At 38.9% G+C, this 25,863-nt stretch overlaps 1 protein-coding gene across 1 annotated transcript in view; it reads left to right on the forward strand.

The window, feature by feature from the left end:
• unc13a (unc-13 homolog A (C. elegans)) overlaps positions 1-25,863 on the forward strand; it is a gene marked incomplete at both ends in the record, with an annotated part of 33,923 nt that overhangs the window by 2,990 nt on the left and 5,070 nt on the right. Inside the window, 32 exon segments of the mRNA XM_081384158.1 lie at positions 198-252; positions 741-770; positions 984-1,179; positions 3,620-4,363; positions 4,508-4,562; positions 5,357-5,403; positions 5,665-5,743; positions 7,318-7,392; positions 7,478-7,697; positions 9,226-9,453; positions 9,534-9,675; positions 9,760-9,929; positions 10,929-11,044; positions 11,183-11,346; positions 11,434-11,587; positions 11,687-11,755; positions 11,964-12,053; positions 12,934-13,068; positions 13,481-13,614; positions 13,707-13,792; positions 14,505-14,631; positions 14,739-14,835; positions 15,879-16,022; positions 17,177-17,260; positions 17,520-17,597; positions 18,084-18,172; positions 18,258-18,410; positions 18,483-18,606; positions 21,798-21,827; positions 22,668-22,724; positions 23,289-23,369; positions 23,938-24,085. Coding sequence (XP_081240284.1) covers positions 198-252; positions 741-770; positions 984-1,179; positions 3,620-4,363; positions 4,508-4,562; positions 5,357-5,403; positions 5,665-5,743; positions 7,318-7,392; positions 7,478-7,697; positions 9,226-9,453; positions 9,534-9,675; positions 9,760-9,929; positions 10,929-11,044; positions 11,183-11,346; positions 11,434-11,587; positions 11,687-11,755; positions 11,964-12,053; positions 12,934-13,068; positions 13,481-13,614; positions 13,707-13,792; positions 14,505-14,631; positions 14,739-14,835; positions 15,879-16,022; positions 17,177-17,260; positions 17,520-17,597; positions 18,084-18,172; positions 18,258-18,410; positions 18,483-18,606; positions 21,798-21,827; positions 22,668-22,724; positions 23,289-23,369; positions 23,938-24,085 — 4,201 coding nt within the window.

Below are 25,863 nucleotides of genomic sequence, written 5' to 3' on the forward strand. Positions count from 1 at the left end.
AGTCTTCTTATTCAACTCCAGTCTTGTTGTGTTTACTGTCCTCCCCAGAGCCCAAGGGCAGAACATGCATTAATTTGAGTCTGTCAGAGAAATGCCTGAGACCTGAACAGCATTTTTTGAACTACTGACCTAATTAAACAAAGACTTTTATCTGTTCAAACTGGCTTACCAATCATTTCTGTTTGCTCATTTTGCAGTACACATACCAGGAGGAGCACGAGAGACCACTTCCAATGCCATCAACTCAGTGCTGTGAGCTTTCAAGCGCAACTCACACTCACACTATAAATTACATGGCCCCTTGGTAGGTTAATGTGTACAGAACCTCATTAGAAGACCAATCACCCCATCAGCAGGTCCAATGTGAGTTTACTTTATCTCTGAGCACTTGATGGATGGCTTATCATCATGGTGCAGATTTCCTGGACCGTATTCAGCGATATCTGAAGCCTGGGTGGGATAAGGAGGAGTGGCTTGTTAGAGTGGCTTCGGCTTGTGAACAGGCCATTTTTTATTACTTCACATCAGAGCTATTAACCATTAGCACTTAGCAAGGCAAGGTCACTCTCATGCACTGTGCACTGCCATGTCACACCTAGTAATTTCACAACTCAAATTTATAGTTTATAATAAGCTGCTTGTTCATGGTCAAACAGAGGCATGTATTCCACAAAGATATATTTTCATCACCGATTTTTTGGCCTACTTCTAATATTCGTCTTGACTTATTGTTTTCATAGGTAACTGGAGTCTATGGGGGGACCAACAAAGTAAGTAAGCTTTGTTTAAAAAAAAAACTTTTGTTTTTTGTAGAAAACTGCAGAAAACTTTTATTGATACTTGCTGGTGGACTTACTTTGTTTACTCAAGTATGATGGGTTTGTGGATCAACATCATTTTGGTCCTGGAACGTTCCTATTAAACAATCAGATTTTAGGGTTAATCCACATAATTTACATTTAAAATCTGCACTTGCTCCTCAGATGATGATCCAGACAGTGCCGTGGATGATCGAGACAGTGATTACCGCAGCGAAACCAGCAACAGCATCCCACCTCCATTCTACACCACTTCTCAGCCCAACGCATCCATGCACCAATACCCCATCCGAAACATGACCCACGGTTCCCGTTACAACGACACTAACGACTACGATTATGATAACCAGAGAGCTATTAGGTACATTTTCCCAATTCTTGGGTGCAGTATTATTGCTAATGCTAGTTGGTAATAGCATTCTCTGTTTCTTTACAACTTTCCTCTGTTCTTATTCCTATGCATTGATGACTGTATACAAGGATTGAATGAGTCGTCATTGTATACACTTCATGGGTTTGGAGCCACACTGGTGCCACTGATATGAATGAATGCAACATTTCCCCTCAATTGCTCGTTTTTTGCCCAGTTCACTTCAAAACGAGCTTTTATTTCCTGAACATTTTGTCTTACAAAAGTGCTATTCCCAACATTCTTGCATTGCATGCTGGAGACTTTGTGCTCTGAGACTCTGGCCCTGTCCCAAATGGCACCTTAAGGTCTCGGGGTCCTTCTCCAAGTCAAGTTACCATTCAGACTGTTGGGTAATAGTTCCCTAAGCAGTCTTCACCTAAAGGGATGCATAATAGCCCCAGAAAACCTAGAGCAGCCTTTCGGAAAACTATAACAACAAATGGGCCACCCAGCTGTGGGAGAGAAGGCCTTGAGACTGTAAATCAACATCAAGTGCGCCTATTGGGACAGGACCTCTTTCAAAGCCTCTTGAATCCTTTATAAAGTCTTATTAATAGACAGATCCTGATCCCAAAGTGTTGCTTTTGATATGAGTCTCTTAGCAGCTTGGTTAAACATTGCCTTAAGTTGGGTCATTTTCCTTCCAATGTGGCCTGATGAGGTGAGATGAAAAATGAATAAAAAAGACATTTCTCATGCTCCTCCTCTTCCTGCCTCTCCCATCCCCTTCCCTCCCACCAGACGCTATGATAGTTTAGACTCCGCCACCAACGGCCGCAGCGATCTCGATTCGGCTTCTGGCTCGAGCAGGCGGACCAGCCGCCAGTACTCCTTAGACAGTAGGCACTCGCTCTCTGATAGGTGGGTCTCCGTAGCTCCTACACCTCCACCCTCTTCCACCTCCTCCTGCTCTTCTTCCTGCTCCAGCCTGTGATTCCGTCCCGCTGTGATGATGTCGTGGAATTGGACTTGTCTGGTCCTGTGGTCCTCGCTATGCTTGCCATGCATGCGCAACAATCCTTCTTTTACATACATGATCTATTGATATATTTTATCTATACCTCTTTGTATTCTTTGTCCTCTATCGTGATTGCTGTGTACCTGTTAATGGCCTGTCACGTGTCATTAGGTAACCAACCCATACACTTCACAAGCTTTTTCTTGTGTCTTTTGTACCGTGTAATCAGAATTTGGTGCAATTTTGTGAAGTCTGTTATTTGGCTGCTTAATACTTGACAGAGTTAGAGAATAGCGCTGTAATTCCGAAAGTCTAGTGTGCGCTAATTACATATCCTTTAGACACACTATGCTGTGTGTGGGCAGCAGGCGGGACCATGTCGCTGATTTAGACAGAGTCCATGGAATGTACATCACTGATTTACCCTCTCCGTTTCTCATGAACCAAACCTTACTGAAAGACAAAATGTGTTGTGTGAAAGATGTTATGTGAAATAAAGCTGTGTCTTGGGAATTTATGGGTTTGTGTGCTAGGGAGTTAGAAAAGGTGACAAGGATATATGACTAAATGGCAGAAAGGCTTGACAGAAGCCTTGTGTGTGTAATTGTGTGTGTGTCCCATGGCTCTTGTATTTCCTCCAGTCTGAAGCCCAGACGCTTTTTGGCTCACAGCCTATTACACACCTCATCTCTTTCGCTTCTGATTCTTCATGCATTTCTAAACCTTACGTCCCATAATCGATAATGTGTGTGTGTGTGGCAGTGCGTCTTTTCTTACCCATTCCATTCTCTCATTCTCTATACATAATTGGCCTATTCATCAGTGAGAATAAAAAGCCTTTCTTAACAGGAAAATGCTGCACCCCCTTTTTTTGTGAGCTCAGTGTCTATTTTTTTTATGTGTTGTTCTTTCTTATGTCCACCTGGACGAATTTGTCCACTGACAACTCTTCCCACTGCCTACCTCAACTTTTTTTGTGTTTGGTCTGAGATTGTGAAATAGCTCCATTCTGAGTCCATATGTTTATGTGAGCTTTTTCCTTCGACTCCTTCAAAGGAGCCTCAGGACTCCGTCTTGTTTTCTCTCACAACCTTACCTGCACTCATACATCCATCCAGCAGAAATTATTTTCCTGCTGAAGAAAACACCTTAAACCAACCTTAATTTGTTTGCTTGTCTTAGCTGGTTTGAACTGGTCTACCGACCTTACTTCTGGAAGACCAAGTAAGAGCAGAAAACCATCTTTGGCAGGTTTAAGCTGTTGTTTTCAGCAGGGAGAGACTTCTATTAGCTGACAAGTGTCCTTTTCCTCTGTTGTTGGTTGTTCCTGCCTCAAATTCTCTTTTTACTGCCCTCAAATCTGTATATAAGCAGTCGCCCACCTTCTTTCTTCCATGACTTAATATAACTGACAGTTCTTTACTCCCGCAGCCCCACCGGCAGTAGTCGCTATGCGTCCTCGGGTGAGCTGAGCCGTGGCAGCTCCCAACTCAGTGAAGAGTTCGGCCCAGAGGATGGTGAGAGCTTCCGTGGTTCCGTAGAGTTCTATGATGAGAACGACTCCTACCATTCCTGCCATTCCTCCGTTAGCTATGGTAAAGACTCACCCGTCTGGGACCCGGATGAGCCGCAGGGCGTCTACAGTGATGATGGGGAGTACGTCAAAGATGGCGGTGAAGAAGGTGCAATCTACGATGAAGAGGATGGCGAGATCTACCAGCAGGATGAAGGGGAGTACCCCTATGAGGAGGAAGAGGAAGGAATGGTGTATGAAGTGGATGAAGACCTTTATCCATTGGATGGTACTCTCAGTGAAGAGCAGGAGCCACCCTACACCCCTACCCCAACCAGCACTGCCCCAACGTTGGCTCATGAGGCGACCAGCCGTCCACCCCTGGAGAAACAGGCTTCCATACACCAGCAACAGCCCCCGCAATCCCAACCACCGTTTCAGACCATGGAGCCTAAACTAGAGTCACCACCCCTACAACAGCCACTTGATGTCTTTGCCAAGGTACCTCGTACCTCAACCCCACCACGGGTCTCAGAGTTGGAGCCAGAGAAGGTCCCAATGCCTGTAGGCAAGCTGGCAGCTCATACAGAGGAGCCCTTGCCCACCTCTGCCGCTGAGATCCCACCTGAACCAGAACAAGAGAAGGAGGCTTCTCCTGAGAGGTAATCTCCATATGCTGATTCCTTGAAAGCTTGGATAAGCTGTAGCCTTTTATGACATTTCGCTGGATACAAGTTAAATCTAATAATTTCACCATCTTTTCCCAGCACACCAAAGCTGGAGCCACCTGTGGACCCTGCAGTAAGGGCCAAAGCCAACTGGCTACGACTCTTCAATAGGGTTCGCCTTCAGCTACAGGAGGTATGTGAAGTCTGAAGTTGTGAAGCCTGAAATTGATTTGTTTGATCAGCTTCTTCCAAGTACATAGAAATTCAGTAACCTTTTAAATCAAAGTTTGCCAGCTTATGCCTATCAGTTGGTTCTGTTGGCCAATATTGGGTCGCTAGTCTTTGGTTAGTTCTACCCTTTGTTGTTGTCCTTTTTCTTGCTGTCTTCTCCATTTCATGTTACTTTTTTGTCACTTACTTTTCAGTTTTACATTTTAATGTTACGTATGTTTATAAAAACCTGTTTTCGTTTTGAGATGTTGTACCTTGCCCTTTTTTGTGTTCCACCCCATTTGCTTTTTGTTTTTGTGTGTTTTTTCTTTCAGTTTTTTGTCATTGCAATAGCGATTGTCATACTCTTCCCTGCTTTGCCGAAGTTGGACAAGCAGTCTGAAAGGTGGGTGTGGCAATGTGAGGGTCCGAAGTAAACGCATTTTTTGACCGATGGCTATGGCGCGCTTTCTCTGAGATACACATGGAGTTATGATAGAATAATGATGATTGAGATAAAGATGTCCGGCAAATCCGGTCTAATCATGAGAGAGGCCTGCAGCTGACGTCAATGAGATCGGCTGACTGCAGGCTCTTTCTGGGTCCAATCAAAACAGACAATGGTCTTTTTTCTGTAATACAAATTATATCTTTGAAATTACATTGTGAGGTCAGCATGGATATTGAAAAGAAAATTAATATGGTTTACTGGATGAATTAATAGGAGATATATGGAGCTCTGTCACTGATCCCTCTGTCACTCTCTGTTGTCCGCAGGCTCGAGGTGAGACTCCAGGACTTGCATCACTCTTTTTGCAAGCAGGGTGAGTGTCACCAGAGGACTGCAGCTCTTTTTCAGAGCAGCTAAACGTCCGAGTTATTCAAACATCATGCTTTAGATGATATGTGATGTATATAAACATTTAAATATTGGAAAGTACCTGAAGCATTAGGAATCTCAATGGAAATTACTCATTTTTAAAAGATTATCACTGTTCTTTAAAGACCCCTATTTTTCAAATAGTCATTAATTTTAATAATATACACATATATCAATAAAATACATTTACCCGTTTGATCCGCAGGCCTGGAGGTGCTCTCTACAGCATAGACAGCATGCCTGACCTACGCAAGAGGAAGGCCATCCCTCTCGTCCGAGACCTGGTGAGTCACTAACCCCCCCGCTTTAGTACGTCAAAGTTTCAACCAAAGCATTGCTGGACCCAACATCACCTTCCTAACTCTTCAAAAGCTCCATCTATGTATGTCAGCGTGGTTATTTTGGGCAGCAGTCTGTCAAGGGTCTGTAGTTCACAGAACTCTCTATGGCACATCTGTTTGAATCACGACTACAGGGTTAGACATTATTGGAGCATTACTCAGCACCATTCACCCTGTAGCCTGATGAATCTCCACCGGTCCAGTCAGCCTCACAACTGCATCTATGTCTCCTTTACAGTCCCATTAATTTTGGTCTCTGTATTTCTTCCTAAGCTGACTCCATTCCCTGCTAACCTTGTTTCATGCCTGTAACCTACTTCAAGAGCTTGTTGAACTTTTCCACTTATACTTAAAAAAGGTTGGGTGGCAATAACATTAAACATCATTGGTTCTTGCATGGATAGAGGCAACATGAAATCTAAATTGAACATTACTTTATTAATACATCATGCTTCTGGTCTAATTTCTTCAGTGCATGTTATTCCAAAGAAATAGAAAACAAAACTTTTTTCACCAAAAGACTCGGCTTAATAATTCAATCTGGTTACAGCAAACAAAATATATTCATGTAGTGCCATTTAAAAAAATGTTTTGGACTGTATGCGATGAAATTAAGTTTTAACAAAATGCTCAAGAGTTCTGTTGCATTAGTGCATGTTATTTAACTACACATGACTTTCACTTTCTGCAAAACTTCTCATTAGACTGACAGGAGAGTTAGTTATGTATTGATTAAACAAAGTAGCGAGAGCCAAAATAAAAAAAATCGTTCGGTAGCTGACAGCTGTCGTGTAGGTCTGGCCGTACTTATTCAGCCAAGAACACTCCTGGCAGCCTTCACTGGAGGGCTGTCAGAACATCGACGGCACCAGTCTCTCTTTGACACCGCGAACTGGAAGATGAGGGAGAAATTACCATGCTGCACGAAACAGCTCCGCAGTTTGTCGGTTTTAATACAGCTTACCGTCACCGTCACCGACTCTAAAAGTCAGAAGCCAAAGTGCTGACTTGATAAGAATTAAAATGCGTGTCAAAAACAATTCATCTAGAAGACAAAGTACCCACCTTTCTTTCTTATTTCTCTCTGCTCTTCCTCATGCATAATTGTTGTACAAGCACTTTTCGAGACTTCTTTACATAAATACTTTATTGTTGTGTTTGAGTCAGTTGTTTTATAAAAAGTATAACTTGAATTTAGCACTTATTCTCATCTTTTTATCCTAATCAACCTTGGTTGTGCAGTTTGTGATGCATGTAATCAAATGAGATTGAATCAAACTTCTAAAATATATATATTTTAATTTCTTTTCCAATACCTCACCTCCTGCAGGCAATGGTGAGTACTACCCTTTTCAGCACTCCTGGGTAAAATACTTTTATAGTATTTATTATAGTATATAGTATTTATGACTGCATACTTTAGAAAGAATTTCAATCAAATATATTCCCTCAAAAACAAATACACACATTTGCTCCTGATTTTATTTTGAGCCCTACATGTTTGTTTTCTCTTGTAGTCCCTTGTCCAGAACTCTCGAAAAGCAGGCATCACTTCTGCTATGGCCTCCAGCACACTTAACAATGAAGAATTGGTATGTCAACCAGTTTTATTCCTGGATATTCACATTTTGCAGTTCATTTTCCATTTACCTGTTGATTTGTCCAATGATCTTGCAGAAGAGTCACGTCTATAAGAAGACCCTGCAGGCTTTGATCTACCCCATTTCCTGTACCACACCACATAACTTTGAGGTGTGGACGGCCACCACACCCACCTACTGCTACGAGTGCGAGGGGCTTCTTTGGGGCATCGCTCGACAGGGCATGCGCTGCACCGAGTGTGGGGTCAAGTGCCACGAGAAGTGTCAAGATTTACTCAATGCTGACTGTCTGCAGAGTAAGATTACTTATTGAGTTTCTTTCATTACTCTGAAATATTGTATTTATCTAAATGTTAATGTACTTAAAATACACACTTAATACGCCATCAAAAGTTTGGAATAATTACAGTTTTTAGAAAAAATTATGCTCACCTGCAACAGTTATTTGTAAAATATTATTACATTTTAAAAGAACTGTTTTCTATTTTAATATATTTTTTTAATGTAATTTATTCCTGTGATGCAAAACTGAATTTTCAGCACCATTACTCCAGTCTTCAGTAGTACCCTTCAAATTGCGCAAATTGAAATTGCGGATTGAAAATACGCTTAATGGAAACACGTCAATCTCGCAAAAACTCCCATATTTCGCAAAAACGTTTTTTTTACACTCGCATGAGGTGGTTTTTCAGGCAATTCGAAAAAGGAATATTTCGCAAAACTGCAATGGAAACAGTTTTTCTCATTTACAGGCCACCTGGCGTCATTCTTCACATGATCATTCTTTAGCCATGATTTTTGGAATGACTTTTCGCGAGAGGCAAAAAAAAATGTTTTAGTCGCATAACATCGGTTAATGAAAACACCGTCATTTCGCAATAGTTTTTTCTGAAATTTTACAAACATTTAGAAAATATCGCAAAAGTTTTGTGAAAATCTGTAATGGAAACCAGGCTATTAAAGTGTCGCTTCAGAAATATTTGTAATATTTGGTTTAGTTAATATCAATTATTAATAATGGTTCTTGTCAATGTTGAAAGCTTTATATTTTAACATTGATGCTGATATGCTCATTTTGTTTTTTTTGAAAATATTCTCTGATGAATGTACAGCTTTTATTTGAAATAGAAATCTTTTGTAACATAATGTCTTTACTGAATAAAAGTGTTTATTTTTTACTTTTTAGTTTTTTACTTAGTCCAGACTTTGAGTGGTATTTCATCACAGTTTCAGCACAACTGTTTTTACCATTGATAATTGTAGCAATCTTCGATGTTATGGAAAGAAGCAGGTGGGAACATTTAAACAACTTTAATAATAAAATAAATTAATTCAAAAATAAAAGTAAAGGCCGCAGCCCCTCACATAATAAAACAAAACATAAAATAAAATAGTCCAGGCCTGGTCTCTCTCGTCCTTCACTGCCATTGCTCCTCATTTTACGATTTTGCTCCTCCGTGAGATATCGCTCATCAGCAATCACGCCACCGGCCTCGCGACGTTCTCCTAAGGCCTTGTCCTGCTCGCCACAATAATAATAAGAAATATCTCTTGAGCAGCAAATAAGTATAATAAAATGATTTCTGAAGGATCATGTGACACCGAAGACTGGAGTAATGATACTAAAATTCAGCTTTGTCATCACAGGAATTAAAATAGATTCAAACAGAAAACTATAAATTGTAATAATATTTTTCAGTATTGTTTTTTTCTGTATTTTTTATCAAGTAAGCGTAGCCTTGGTTAGCAAACGAGACCTCTTTCAAAAATCATAATTATTCCAAATGTATTGACTGGTAGTGTAAATCTAAAATATATCTGCAGGGGCGGCGGAGAAAAGCTCTAAGCATGGAGCTGAGGATCGCACGCAGAACATCATCATGGTGTTGAAAGACCGCATGAAGATCCGTGAACGGAACAAGCCTGAGATATTCGAGCTGATTCAGGACGTGTTTGCAGTCATCAAGGCCACGCATGTGGCGCATATGAAGCAGGTCAAGCAAAGTGTCCTGGACGGAACGTCCAAGTGGTCGGCCAAGATCAGCATCACCGGTAATGACCCACTTCAACCAGCACGAGTTTGTTCTATGTCATATTGGTTATCTTAGTATTAACTCTGTTTCTCCGCTCAGTGTTATGCGCCCAGGGCCTGCAGGCAAAGGACAAGACCGGCTCCAGCGACCCTTATGTTACGGTGCAAGTTGGCAAGACCAAAAAACGAACCAAGACTATCTACGGCAACCTCAACCCTGTATGGGATGAGAGCTTCAATTTGTAAGTGGATTATTTTTGTATCTCGGTTAATACAGGCTATATAAAATACATTTTGCTCATGGTGATCCAAAACCATCTCAACAGTGAGTGTCACAACTCTTCCGATCGGATCAAAGTGCGCGTGTGGGACGAGGACGACGATATTAAGTCCAGAGTAAAGCAGAAGTTCAAACGTGAGTCTGACGACTTCCTCGGTCAGACCATCATCGAGGTACGAACTCTGAGCGGTGAAATGGACGTCTGGTACAACCTGGGTGAGTAACAAAGCAATATTTTTCCTAGAAAATATCTAAATACATTGATAAGGTAAATGTAATGTTGTATTTGTGTTCTATTTACATTGCACTCAGGTCAAGCTTTAACGCAATGCTTAAAGATCAAACAGTTTCATCTTTGACTCCCGTTTGACCTTTAGAAACGGGACCCAAAAATTATAGAACAGTTGTATGTTATATATATTACATGGGCAGTTCATTACTTTTTACTTTCGTAGCTAGCATAGCAATGTCATAAAATTGCTCCTTCATAACACTATTATTAATAGAGACTTAAAGACTTCACCCAAAAATGAAAATTCTGTCACCATTTACTCACCCTCAAGTTGTTTCATACCTGTGTGAATTTCTTTCTTCTATTGAACACAAAAGAAGCTAAGCCCCATTGACTTTTTTTTCGGTAACACTTTTTACAGTGTCCCTGTTATCCAATTTACATGTAATATAGTAATAACAGTCAATTATGCATAGTTACATGCAACTGACCCTAAACCAAACCTTAACCCTTACCCTAATTATAAAGTAGGTACATGTAGTTAATTACTATTACTTAATACTTAATTGTATAATTACACTGTATCAAGGACACCTTAAAATAAAGTGTAACCTTTTTTCCATACTGTGTAAGTCAATGGGACCCTTCAACTGTTTGGTTACAAACATTTTTCATAATATATGTTCAGCAGAAGAAACATTCATACAGGTTTGGAACAACTTGAGGGTGAGTAAATAAATATTGATGATGATGTTACACATACTACTTTAAATGTTTTGCGCTTTTAAAATCAACACTAGCTCATTTGGCTTAAAAATACAATTTTTTTATGATTTTCGTACGATTTTAGTTTTTTAACGATTTTTGACATTTTCTTTTTTCATACGATATTTGAACGATTTACTTTTTCGTATGTTTTCCTTGTGATTTTCTTTCTTTTGCATGATTTTAAAGTTTACCAACTTCATTGTGCTCCCTTTCAGACAAGCGTACAGACAAGTCTGCTGTGTCGGGAGCCATTCGTATGCACATCAGTGTGGAGATCAAAGGAGAGGAAACCGTAGCTCCGTACCACGTCCAGTACACTTGCTTGCATGAGGTCAGTCTGATTCTACCATGATCATGTTTGTCTATCTCATTTCCCACCTACGGCCATTTATTAACAAGCTACATAGTCCCTGCTAGAGTGTATCAAATTAGTCCTTAGCATGAACACCCTCTTTCCATCTTTCCATAGAACCTTTTCCACTATTTAACGGACATCCAGAACAACGGGGTGGTGAAGATACCAGATGCCAAGGGTGATGATGCATGGAAGGTTTACTTCGAAGAGACGCCCCAAGAAATTGTCGATGAGTTTGCCATGCGTTACGGAGTGGAGTCCATTTATCAAGCCATGACGTATGGTTGTTCCCGCAATTTTGGCATTGATGTTTTACTTGTTTGATTAGGTACTTAGGTACTTTTTGTACCTTCTTGTTCTTCTAGACACTTTGCCTGCTTGTCATCAAAGTACATGTGTCCTGGAGTGCCTGCGGTCATGAGCACCCTCCTGGCCAACATCAATGCTTACTACGCTCACACAACCCAGGCCACCAACAATGTATCTGCCTCGGACCGTTTCGCTGCCTCCAACTTTGGGGTGAGTGCTTGAGCCAACCATGTCACCACATAGCGAAAATTTCAGCATTAAAGTGTTTGCGCCAATGATTTGAGATGGTTTCTTGTGTGTTTTCTGTAGAAAGAGCGATTTGTCAAGCTTCTGGACCAGCTCCACAACTCTCTGAGGATTGACCTCTCTATGTACAGGGTAGTGTGACTTTTTGGGGTTTTGTATGTTTTCTTGCTTTTGTATGAAGGATAATTTCGTATGGCGTTTCCAGCAAGTGAGATCGTCCAGTCGGACAAATGAGAATGATTAGTCTGAAGCGACTACATGAAGTAGTATTAAAAGCATAAAGTAGTATTTAAAATGTATAAAGTATAGTATTGATGACTCTCCTTCTTGTATCTCTTAGAATAATTTCCCAGCCAGCAGTCCTGAGAGGCTACAGGACCTCAAGTCTACTGTGGACCTACTGACCAGTATCACATTTTTCAGGATGAAGGTTAGTTGTGAATCCCTGACGCTGTTGACAAGTGTAAATTTGGTCATATATTGAAGCTCTATTTGGTGCTTTGTCATCCTAAAATATTTGTAAAAAATTGTCTGTGTGTGTCATTATTTTTGCAGAATATTTGTGTATGATTTTCTTTTTTCATATAATTTTAATGTTACCTTCGTATTTCCGTATGATTTTTTCATAATCATTTTTTTGATTCAAGATTCAAGAGAGTTTACTGCCATATGTACAGGAAACACACTGTGACACTATACAATACAATTCTTGAAATTCTTCTTTTTGTAAGGTGTTTTTTTAATGATTTTCAAAACAATTTATTTAACTTTGCCATGTTTTTTCTTTTACATGATTTTCATGATTTTATTTTTGTTTAAAATGTTTGTATGATTTTATTTTCTGTATGTTTCTCTTTTTTTACGTTTTTTAGAAAAAAATCTTGTCTCGTACAATTTTCGTACAATGTTCATGTTCCGTAAGGTGTTCTTTTATGATTTTCATACAGTTTAGTTTGTCTTTGCCGTATATGTTTTTCTTCTTTTCTTTTTAAGATTTTTCTTTTTTTTATAAAATTTTTTGATGGTTTTCTTTTCTGTATGTTTTAGTGCTGCCAAATCGATTAATCGCGATTAATCACATCAATTAATCACGATTAATCGATTTGACAGCACTTGTATGTTTCTTTTTTTCTGGACGATTTTCAAGTACAAATTTTGTACAGTTCTCTTTTTCCATATGCGAGTTCTTTTAAGATTTTCATACAATTTCCTTTTTGAATGATTTTAAAGTTTACCTTCAATATTAAAAGTTTTGTTCATACAGTAGCTGAATTATCCGTCTGAATGGACCATGAACCCTTCTTCTCTAGGTCCAAGAGCTTCAGAGTCCTCCTCGTGCCAGCCAGGTAGTGAAGGACTGTGTGAAGGCTTGCCTCAACTCTACCTATGAATACATTTTCAACAACTGCCATGAACTGTATAGTCGAGAATACCAAACAGACCCGGTGAGTCGACACTCCCTGGCCCAACAACCTTGATAAGCCACAAAGCTTTTTGCCTCGGGAGAATCCAAGTCATTTTATCAGTGCAATTCATCTTGCCGCTTTTGTTTATGTTGCTTTGAAGCTGTTACAGACTCCCTTCATAAATATCAAACACTCTTCCTGTTGAATTAAACATCTAACCCCGGGCTACTTACTATATTTTGCTGCAGAGCTTTGCAGGATTGTTTCATATCTTGTTCCCCTGGAGTAGTTGGCATATTTTTGCTTTTTTGCTTGTTTGCTTGCTGGCTGAAATAAGCCATTCCTGTTGTGCGCTTAGTAGGGTAATTTCTTCCAAAGTTTGGCAGAAAATGAAAAGACATAATGTGCTTCGAGCTTCCATTAGATTTCAAAATGAATTCTTTCTGTGCAGAGCAAAAAAGGAGAGGTTCCTCCAGAGGAACAAGGTCCAAGTATCAAGAATCTGGACTTCTGGTCCAAGCTAATCACTCTCATTGTCTCAATTATTGAAGAGGACAAGAACTCCTACACCCCCTGCCTTAACCAGTGAGTCCGGCACCATGTTATTTCACAAAATCTCCCAATGTACCTTCATAATCCTGTTTAGGATCTTAATATCGCTTGCTTGGTCCACACAGGTTTCCCCAGGAGCTCAATGTCGGAAAAATCAGTGCAGAGGTTATGTGGAACCTGTTTGCCCAGGATATGAAGTACGCAATGGAAGGTGAGTCAAAGCTAAGGGACTTTTCTTCACCTTTCATTTATTTATATATACAATACAGATTGTTTCAATGCAGCTTTACAGTCATAAACAGGAAAATAACAATAAATGATTCAAACTTCATCAAATATGGGACAGATTCTAATTCTAATTTACTTTGAGTCAGTTCAGTGTTGATTCAGTTAAGTTCAATAACTGAAACTAATTCGATTCAGCCATAAAGCAGCTATACAGAAGACAATGGTGTCGTTATCCATCTCAATTCAGTTCAAGTTTTGTTCTCATCTGATGAAATTGATAATATTACTAAATATTAAGTGTCTCTTAAACCCCAACTTTTTCTGTATTATATCTTGTTTTTGTATGGATTGATCATTCATTTTGTAGAGCTATATATCACTGTCGAGACTCCACAACCTCATTATATAATATTTAATAAAAAGGTTTCAGCTCAGGTCTTGAATGATCATAACTTGACTAACAGATGAGATGCAATAAAAAAGTTTTTTAGTTAGAATTTTAGTTAGAAACTCAGGCATTGCGGGGTTTCTCACTGATAGTCAATTAAATTTCACACTTGGTGAATAGTTGACATGTGGTGGAGTTCTTCTCATCTGCTGATTCAGCAGGGGTCCTCCACTCTGCATAGATGTATTATGTGCCGTTAAATCTTCTGTTTCATGAAGAGCTTTTGTCTTCACCTCACGGTTTTCAGAGCATGAAAAGAACCGCCTGTGCAAGAGTGCCGATTACATGAACCTGCATTTCAAAGTAAAGTGGCTTTACAATGAATACTGCAAAGACCTGCCTTTCTTCAAGAGCCGAGTGCCTGAATATCCTGCGTGAGTGGCTTCTCACACACAAAAATTATGTCAGGCACGCTCAAAAATGTCACTGTGACCATGATATGATGGGTAATAAAGCTTTAGGTGGTGATGTTACTCTGCAGGTGGTTTGAGCCATTTGTCATCCAGTGGTTGGATGAGAATGAAGAGGTGTCTCGCGACTTCTTGCACGGAGCCCTAGAGCGTGACAAAAAAGATGGGGTGAGATTTAATTCTCTTGCTTTTTGCTTCCTAGCTTCAAGGCCATTCAATGCAGGTTCAAGAAACATCATAGTTTATAAATCAATAAGAAAATATCTATGCTTAACACGAAAAAATAAAATGTTGTTGTTGTTGTTTTGAATAAAATTTATATCCCATATTTTCAATGTGGTTTCAGACTATTGTACAGTTTAGAAATATGTAAAACATTTAATGTTGCATTAATATTTCATTTTAAATATCGCTACTAAGATATAGTACATCACAATAACATATTATTACAAATGTCTTTAAAATCTTCAATTTTTACATTATTATTATTATCATCATCATCATTTAACCATTGTTCTTACATTTTTTAACTCAAATACATAAAAATGTTTATATTTAATATGTATATATGTAAATATTATATATATATATTGAATACATTAAATATATTATATATATACTGTATATACATATATATATAATATTTAAAGTGCTGTCAATTTGATTAATCGCAATTAATCGCATCTAACACATTTATACACACACACACACACACACACACACATATATATATATATACAGTATATATATATATATATATATATATATATATATATGTATATATACAACTTTTATGTTGAATGCGATTAATTGCGATTAATCGATATGGTATTTGGAAAAAAGTACGAATTTCGTAGAAGTTTTTTATTTATTTTATAATTTACTGTAAACTTTTCATATTATTTTGCTTACCAGCTGTAATAAGTAACAGTAACAAAAGGACCCCTAGCCTGCAGCCAGACATGTCAAAATTTGATGAATGAGTGCCCTCGGAGCACCTCAGCCTGTTCCTGAACCAATAAGCACACTCTTTAGTTCATTAGTTCCACCGAGCCCCCTTTGGCAACCTGTCACAGTCTCACCTCAACCCAATTATTTCCAGACGAAAGAGCTCACACCTGATGTCTGGTCGCAAATTGCTTGTGCGGTCTCTTGCGTCTTCTATTTTAGAACTTTTTTTGACCGCACATCCAACTCTTTCTTTCCTACAGTATCAGCAAACTTCAGAGCACGCTCTCTTCTCCTGTTCGGTAGTGGATGTCTTCTCGCAGCTTAACCAGAGCTTCGAGATCATTAAGAAGCTGGAGTGCCCAGACCCACAGATTGTTGGACACTACATGAAGAGATTTGCAAAGGTCCTAAGCAGACACTTCTCTTTTTATTTTAGTACTTTCATTATCATTCCATTTACTTTCAAACTGACGTAACGTCAGTGAGTGAAAGTCAAGTGCTTAGCGGAGCCAATTTTAAAACAATAGCCCCAGGTTTCACAGAAAAGGTTTAAGTCTAGTCCCGGACTAAAATGCATATTTGAGCTCTTTTAACTGAACGAACTTGCACTGACATATCTTAAAATATGTCAGTGACATTGTTTTCAAGAGTCACACCAGTTTTTTAAGCACGTTTATAAAAGCAACTTAATTGCCCTAATTGAACTAAGGCCTAATCCTGGCTTAATCTAAGCCTTGTCTGTGAAACCGGGCCTAGGCATCATATGCTTGCCGACTTTGTAAAGGGTTAAAGAGGAAAACTAGGCGTCATACACTTAACAACTGAGGATCACATACTACCAGACTTTTCAAGTCATTCTGAAATTGACCAACTCACACATGAACACGAAATGATGAGGATATGCCTTATTGCTCAGAGATGCATTATAGATGAAAACAATATTCCCTAAAATCTGCTCAAAATATCAAACATGTTTGAATCTAAAAACTTCAGACTCTGTGCCCATCATACCCTACGTGATTTTCTTTGGACCTCGACTGACCAAAACCTGCAGACAGGCTTTGACTTTTGGCAACTAGCGTCAATTCCTCCAGACTGCAAATTGGGGCAAAAAATCTGTGGAAAAGTCGTGTACTCTAGTGTATTCCAGTCTTTGGTGAACGTGATTTCACTAGGTACAACGTGGTCCTGGGTCAACATCTTTGTTGATCCTGGAACAACATTCCGATCAACCAGTCAGATTTGAGGGTCAAGTTTACAGTTTATGTCAAGTTTAGGCTTGCAACCAGGGTAAGGTGCTTCTACATTGTAATTCACCTATCATTTCCCTCTGATTTTAGGGATAACTTATGGGTAGGGTTAGGTTTAGGGGTAGGGATAAGATTAGGACTATGTTTATGGACAGGAATGTTGTTCCAGGATCAACACAATATGTTGGTCCAGGAACATGTCTTACTTGGCAAAATCAAATAACCCCAGTCTTTAGCAAAATTAATATCTGTAAAATAGTTCTGCATTGTCATGAGATTTGTTTTAACGTGATCTCTTTATCACACAGACCATTAGCAACGTTCTGCTCTCCTATGCGGACATTATATCCAGGGATTACCCCAACCACTGCACCAAGGAGAAAGTGGTAATAGTCTAAAAGCCCTGTGGAATCAGGTTTATATTGTTAAAATAGTTCTTTCATTCACAATCCAGAATTTGACCCATTTGGTTTGTGTTTCTCTTTCTTTGATTCTAGAATGCAAAGGATGGTGCTGTCAAGGTCTGTAAATCTGACATGGGTAGAATATGCCATGCAGCTTACAATAAAGAGTCTCTGTACTCTTTTTGTAACGGTTTGAGTTAGTCTTGTTGATTTCAGGCATTTTAATTCACGTTTTTGCCCCACACAGCCATGCATCCTCATCAACAACATCCAGCAGCTCAGGGTACAGCTTGAGAAGATGTTTGAGGCCATGGGAGGTAAAGATGTAAGTGAATCACAAATCTGCAGACATTAATTTAGCAAAGCATGGATTCGCAGAGACTTACAACCTTCTGAAAGCATGGTCAAGTTCTGGTGGTTTTGACCATTGCACCCAAAATTGCACCCTCAAGACATCCTAGGTGTATATGAGGTCAGGTCAGAGGTCACTCTTACGCGGAAACTAGACTCGTGTACGACTGTCAGCGGAAGCAAATTATTATAGTTTATAAAGTTATAAATATAGATATGTTTCTTCAGAAGGCTTTTATTAACCCCCTGGAGTCGTATGGTTTACTTTTATGATGGATGGATGCGCTTTTTTTGGGCTTATAAATCTCTATTACCATTCACTCCCATTGTAAAGCTAGGAAGAGCCAGGATATTTTTAATATAACTTTGACTGTGCTTGGCTGAAAGAATAAAGTCATATACACCTAGGATGTCCTGAGGGTGATTTTTGGGTGAACTAACCCTTTAATGTCCCTTTCAGTTGAATGTTGAAGCTAGCGACATTTTGAAAGAACTCCAGGTGAAGCTCAACAATGTTTTGGATGACCTTGCAAGAATCTTTGCCACCAGGTGAGGTACCTAGGGATCAGGAAGAAATAGCTTTTTTGCTTTATTTTTGGAGTAACATCTGTTCCCCACCTTGTTCTCCCACTAGTTTCCAACCAAACATCGAAGAAAATGTCAAGCAGATGGGTGACATACTTAGCCAGGTGAAGGGGACAGGGAACGTGCCAGCAAGTGCTTGCAGCAGTGTTGCACAGGACGCAGACAACGTCCTCCAGCCCATCATGGACTTCCTTGACAGCAAGTAAGATGCTAATTTAGATTTAGACGTCTTCTTGGACTTCCACTTCCAATCTTACCTTTTTTTTCCTGTCAGCCTCACGCTGTTTGCCAAGATCTGCGAGAAGACAGTCTTGAAGCGAGTACTGAAGGAGCTCTGGAAGCTGGTCATGAACACAATGGAGAAGACGATTGTTCTGCCGCCTTTGACTGACCAAACGGTAATGAGCTGTTTAGAACTTCATTAAAAGTAGATTTCTGAGACATACTACATGTAGAAGTCATTTTATATAAATATGAAGATTGTTTACAGCATTGTATTTTCTGGTGTGGATCATGAAGACTCAGAAGGACTGGAAATGTATCTCCTCTTGCCCAACAAACCATGTCCCTTTCCCAAATCAAATCACCTTGGACGAAAGACACATCTTTCCACTTTAAAAACGTTGGGAGTGCACCATATCATTCAAGCACCTCTTGAGACTGCTCTCTGGTCCTGTAGTCATACAGTTGTACATTTCATGTATATTAATCTTGACTAAAAAGTTTTATTAACTCTATTTCTACAGTTTTGAATCCTAGTTAATTTTTGAGAGCATTTCTACAGGAACAGAGACAACTTACTGCTTTTAATTTGTCTTGATATAACTGTTATTCTTTTTGTATTTTTGTTTGTATTTGTTTATTTACACAAAAGAGACCCATATCAGTTCTTTCAAAGATTGAACATTTGAACGGGAAACATCTCCCTATTGGCCTAGTTAACCAGTTGCCAATTGCTGTTATGCTAATTGTAAAAGGCCAAAAATTTAAGTGATAATTCACTGAAAAATGTCAGTTCTGTCAAAATTTACTCATTCCAAACTGGCATAACTTTTTTTCGTCGATGGAAACAAAAGGAGATGTTTGAAGTATGTTCACGCTGTTCTTTTTTCTACAACGAAGGCGCTTTCCTGTTTCAAAAAGGACATTATAAAAGTGGCCCATATGACTTAAGCACTTTATTCCAAGTCATACAATGGTTTTGTGTAAAGAATTAAAGAAAATTTTGGTAAAGCCCAACTTCGAATATGCAGAAATTTTAATGAGGTTTGAGAGCTACTGCAAATGACAAGTTAGGACGTTTTCAGTAAATAACTCGCACAAACTTATCGATTTGCTTTAGAAGACTTGAAATATTGCACATAAGTCGTATGGGCTTGCATTTATTTATGTGGATTTTATGTCCATTTTGTAGCTCACCTTGGTCCTCATCTGCTTTCATTGAATGGAAAAGAACAGCTTGAACATTCGTCAAAATTTCTCCTTTTGTGTTTCATGGATGAAAGAACATACTGGTTTGGAACATGCTGAGAGTGAGATTTTTTCATTTTCAGCCCAATTATTCCTCCAGACTAAGCCGGATTTAGTCCCTCGGGCAAGTACAGACCTTGGGACTTACCGTAATATTGTATCAGGCCCGAAGCCGGTCCTGTAGACTGAATGTTAATGCTTCTTTTGATTTGATGTGGGGCTCTTTGTAGCTTCACTGACCCTTCTCTCTGGTTATTACATTCTCGCTCTCCCCCCGCTCCACCTCCACAGATGATAGTAAGTACCAGAGCACTTTTGTCTGTGCGTCTGTATGTCCCGCAGTCCGTCCACGCTGGGTGACCCCTTCCCACCACCTCCTTCTGCTCTGTGTGGCTGCCATGTCCTCCCTTCCTCTTGTCCAATGCATCCTCATTCACCTGTCACGTCTTTCTCTCTTTCTCTCGCTGTCTCCCTCTTCTCTTCTTTGTCCATCTCGTCTCCTTTCCCTGGCCACCTCAGTGGTCTGTTTGCCCGAGGTGGCTGCAGCATGGTGCATTTCCTAATTGACTTGGACAAGGCCCTTTTCCGATTCCCACCCCAACGAAACTTCCAATCTGATGTCCGCCCCACATATGACTGCCAACCCCTTCCTCTACTCATTCTCCCGGAAGCGACACTCTTTTGCTCCCAGTCCGGTGTCGTGGTGGGTCTATTATCTGGGTGACGTTAACCGGTTTCAGGTGGTCCACCCTCCCCGTCTCTGTCACCTGTTTGAAACCTCTCCTCTGTGGGTTGTTGCTTGCGTCTGATCTTCACCTCCCGAGCCTCTCTTTTTAGTCTCTGCAAGACATTATTCTGTCAATCTGTCCGGTATTTGGTTTTTTCGTGTTGTTGTACCAAAATTGGCCTGATCGAACGCTGAGGTCTCATACTGAAGTCTTTTCTGGCTTATTGTCAGGCTTGAGAATTTGTAATTAAGTCCATAAAATGTATTTTAACAATATAGTCTAGATGTCAGTTGTTTGTAAAATATATATATATATATATATATTGTCATTTTACAGTGCAAATATTGTTTGTTTGTTTTTTCCTCTGCCTGTTTCAATCCATTAGCTTTCGAAGATGTTTTCCTCATTTTCTTTTCACAATTGCTTTGAAAGGATTTCATAGTGTTTATCTTTGCTCAGTTTAGTTGGTCTCTTAGATTATAAAGAATACTGTACAGAAATCTAACTACTTTGTTAGACTACTTTAGTGTTAACTACTTTGCTTTAAAGGGACAGTTCACCCAAAAATGAAAAGTCTGTCATAATTTACTCACCCTCACGTCGATACAGAAATTCTTCTCGTCTGCAATCAAATGTCATTCACATTTGCGTATATTCAAATATGGCTCGTCAAAATTGTGTCACGTCAGTTTTAACGTCAATCAAGTCAGGAGTTTTCAGATGTCACGGTCCCCAAAATACGGGGTATATCATACAGGTATACCCCCATCCTAAAATTTAAAACTCAGCTATATATTTTTGTGAATAAAGACACAATTTATAATGTGAACATTTAATTTTAAAATATTATTTTGGAAAATGTTTAGTTTATATTATCTGATATCATTACATTTGTTTTTACTCACTATAGTACTTTAATTTTGAGGTTTGGAACTGAATTATTAAAAAAAAAAATTTAATCAATTTTATTTTATTAATTTTATAAAATTTGCTTAGTTTAAATAAATTTAAAAAATGATTGATTTATTTATTGATTTGCAATTTTTTTCTAAACTGTTCAAACTTTTGACATTTTTTTAGACTTGGCAGCTCCAGTCCCCATTCACTTTCATTGTATGGAAAATTGTGGCATGAACATTCTGTAAAACATCTCCTTTTGCGTTTCACAGAGTTCGAAATTACACGAGGGTGCACAAATAATGACAATTTAAATTTCTGTCTTCTGTAATGAACAGCATGTTTTCCTTTTTTTTTCTCATTTCTCATAATTTGTTTCTTCCTGAAGTTATCTGATTGGCCTGTTAGTCAGTTACTGGATATTGGACACTGTCAGCCTATTAAAGAGCGCCAGGACCAATTCTCAAGTTAATTACACTATCCTCTCTTCACAGGGCAGGGTGAAGCTTGCTTGTCACAGTGATGTAAGAACTGAATCCCCTTTAGCTCAATGTTTCCTGTCTCTCTCTCTCTCTCTTGCTCTCTCTTTCTCTCTCTCTCTCTCTCTCTCTCTCTCTCTCTCTCTCTCATTCTCAGTGTCTTCTTTGTGTGACTTGGGTCCCCCTGTTGAAACAAACCGGTGGAAGCAGTGTTTTTTTACCCCTTGTTTTCAATGCAGTTGTGGGTTTCCCTATAGACACCATTTATAGTTAACTATGTGCCCTTTCAAATCCTCACATAGTTCATTACAGGTGCTCGGACACTCCGGGTTAAATAATGCATGACAGTCGCTTTAGACACTGGTCTAAGCGACTATTTCTGTTTTTGATTTCAGAAATACAGACTATTTCTGTATACTAACTATTTAATTTTCGTAGAAGGACTACATTGTACATATTTGTATAATGGTATAATAAGGTGCACAAGCCTCATTCACTTAGTGATATATCCAAAGATTAAGGTATCGGCCAGTCGTAGATACTAGATATATCACCAGAGTGTTGTTGTCCAGGCTGTGGACCTATTGGTTTTGTAAACCTTTCAACTCTTGTCTCTGTCTTATGTATGTAGCTAGTGTACTGTTTAATGTTGCACAAACAGTTGTGTGTCGATGCGTGGCTGTGTGCGAGCGTGTTTGGGGGTGGGGCACGCTGGGATTGTGCGAGTGCGTGTCTGACGTTTAAGACTGTTTCTGACCTCTGTGATGTGGCATTTCTGTCTACAACCTTGTCGATCTCTGTGACCTGACTAATGTCCCCTCTTCTCTTCTATACCTTCTTTCTTTCTCTTTCTCGCTTCCTCCTTTTTTTCTCTTCTTCCTCCAGGGCACTCAACTCATATTCAATGCAGCCAAGGAACTCGGTCAACTCTCCAAGCTTAAGGTATGTTAGTTTGCTACATAAAAAAGGTGTAAGCTAGTTTTATTTTTATTTTTTACAGAATTTTTCGTACTCATTTTCAGAAATTTTCTGAAATGCGTACTTGTTGTGGCCAAAAAATGACATTTTAGTAACATTTTGAAACATTTATAAATATTTATAAATTAATATTTGAAAGAATTTATATTTTAAAACGTATTAATGTATAATTAAATATAGTTTTATAAATAGTACTATATAAATAAAAAGTGTTTTTATCAGTTTATCATTAAATATGTTTGAATGAAAATGTTTTAATTAACGTCATTTGTCTCTTCATTGTCACTGGTAAAATAAAATAAAAAAACATTATTATTGTTGTATTAATTTTGTATATGCAGTATAACACCTAAATTCTTTATTAATAAATAATTTTTTTATTAAAAATATCTCTTAATTTTTGTGCACAGTGAGACATAAAATAACCCTGGATTACGTTTACTCGGGTTTAAATGAACCTGGAATAACAATTTTAATTATGAAAAGATCATTGTATTTTGTTCTTATAAAATTTTGTTCTTTTTGTAGGAGCACATGGTTCGTGAGGAGGCCAAAGCACTGTCCCCTAAACAGTGTGCAGTGATTGAGTTAGCACTGGATACTATAAAGGTGTGTGTAAAGAGCTGAATGTCAGTGTAAAAATGGTCTTCCACTGGTTTGTAATGACGACATCATCAGCAATATTGTGCTTCAAATAGTGGGTCGCTGAATATAATGGAAATATATAACTATAGTTAGGCCTACCTTTTTACTTCTACTCTGCATATATGTAGAATATTAATTATTTTTTTAAATAATAAAAACACAAGGATACACAAGGATATATGTTTTATTTGCACTTTGTCAAATAAATAATAATAATAATCACTATCCTTCATTGTATTATTCACTTTACACTCTCAGTCAAGCTTTTGCCCTTTGCCACATTCTGTGGATTGTTTTTTGCACCTTGTGATGTAGAGCAGAATATAATATAGATTTTTAAATGTTAAAAACCAGTTTAATAAGCAGAGAAGCCCAGGTATTTTGCTGGGAATCAACATTATTACAGGGAATATACACAATTAATCAACTGTGTCTTTGTAGCTATCAAAATATTGCTCTTGTTATTGCATCCCAAAGTGCTGGACAAAGCAGCATTGTCTCAAGCATTCTCTGTTGTTTTGGGGTTTCTTAGCAATATTTCCATGCTGGAGGTGTGGGACTGAAGAAGACGTTCCTTGAGAAGAGTCCAGACCTGCTGTCTCTGCACTATGCCCTGTCCCTCTACACTCAGGCCACCGACAAACTCATCAAGACCTTCGTTCAGTCCCAGAATACACAAGGTAAGGCTCTTCCAGACATCTCGCTGTGCCTTTAAATATTATTTACCTTTTCTCTACCTCTACACAACATCAGTCTTTATATCCATAAAATTAGGATATATATAAAATTGTAGTATTATAAATATTATTATTAATGCTAAACTTTTATGTTAGATGCAGTTATCCTAACCAATTATTATATATTTTTTTAAAACATTACTTTGTATGAAAGCTTGTTTCCGCCACAGAATAAAACATTTTAAAAGACATTTTTTAACATTTTTTTTATCTCACAATTACGAGTTTACATCTCACAATTCTGACTTTATAACACGCAATTGCAAGTTTATATCACGCAATTCTGACTTAATATCTTGCAATTGCGAATTTATATCACGCAATTGTGAGATAAAGTCAGAATTGAGAGATGTAAACTCGCAATTGTGAGAAAAAAAGTCAGAATTGTGAGATAAAAATTACTTTTTTTATTTTGTATTCTGTGGAAACAAGCTTCCATAACTTTGCTTTATATATATATACACTGAACAAAATTATAAACGCAACACTTTTGTTTTTGCCCCCATTTTTCATGAGCTGAACTCAAAGATCTAAGACTTTTTACTTACTTTCTAAGACTTATGTACACAAAAGGCCTATTTCTCTCAAATATTGTTCACAAATCTTTCTAAATCGGTGTTAGTGAGCACTTCTCCTTTGTCGAGATAATCCATCCACCTCACAGGTGTGGCATATCAAGATGCTGATTAGACAGCATGATTATTGCACAGGTGTGCCTTAGGCTGGCCACAATAAAAGGCCACTCTAAAATGTGCAGTTTTACTGTATTGGGGGTGGTCCGGGGGTGTGACCACCATTTGCCTCACGCAGTGCAGCATATCCTTCGCATAGAGTTGATCAGGTTGTTGATTGTGGCCTGTGGAATATTGGTCCACTCCTCTTCAATGGCTGTGCGAAGTTGCTGGATATTGGCAGGACCTGGAACACACTGTCGTATATGCCGATCCAGAGTATCCCAAACATACTCAGTGGGTGACATGTCCGGTGAGTATGCTGGCTATGCAAGAACTGGGATGTTTTCAGCTTCCAGGAATTGTGTACAGATCCTTGCAACATGTGGCTGTGCATTATCATGCTGCAACATGAGGTGATGGTCGTGGATGAATGGCAAAACAATGGGCCTCAGGATCTCATCATGGTATCTCTGTGCATTCAAAATACCATCAATAAAATGCACCTGTGTTCGTTGTCCATAACATAACATAACATAACCGCCACCATGGGCCACTCGATCCGCAACGTTGACATCAGCAAACCGCTCACCCACACGATGCCATACACGCTGTCTGCCATCTGCCCTGTACAGTAAAAAACGGGATTCATCTGTGAAGAGAACACCTCTACAAAGTGCCAGACACCATCGAATGTGAGCATTTGCCCACTCAAGTCGGTTACGATGACGAGCATGCAGATGAGCTTCCCTGAGATGGTTTCTGACAGTTTGTGCAGAAATTCTTTTGTTATGCAAACCGATTGTTGCAGCAGCTGTCCGGGTGGCTGGTTTCAGATGATCTTGGAGGTGAAGATGCTGGGTGTGGAGGTACTGAGCGGTTGTGAGGCCGGTTGGATGTACTGCCAAATTCTCTGAAACGTCCTCATAAGACGGATTATGGTAGAGAAATTAACATTCAATTCACGGGCAACAGCTCTGGTGGACATTCCTGCTGTCAGCATGCCAATTGCACGCTCCCTCAAAACTTGCGACATCTGTGGCATTGTGC

The sequence above is a fragment of the Scardinius erythrophthalmus genome (genome assembly GCF_964197995.2).
Source record: "Scardinius erythrophthalmus genome assembly, chromosome: 14".
Classification (NCBI taxonomy): Eukaryota; Metazoa; Chordata; class Actinopteri; order Cypriniformes; family Leuciscidae; genus Scardinius; species Scardinius erythrophthalmus.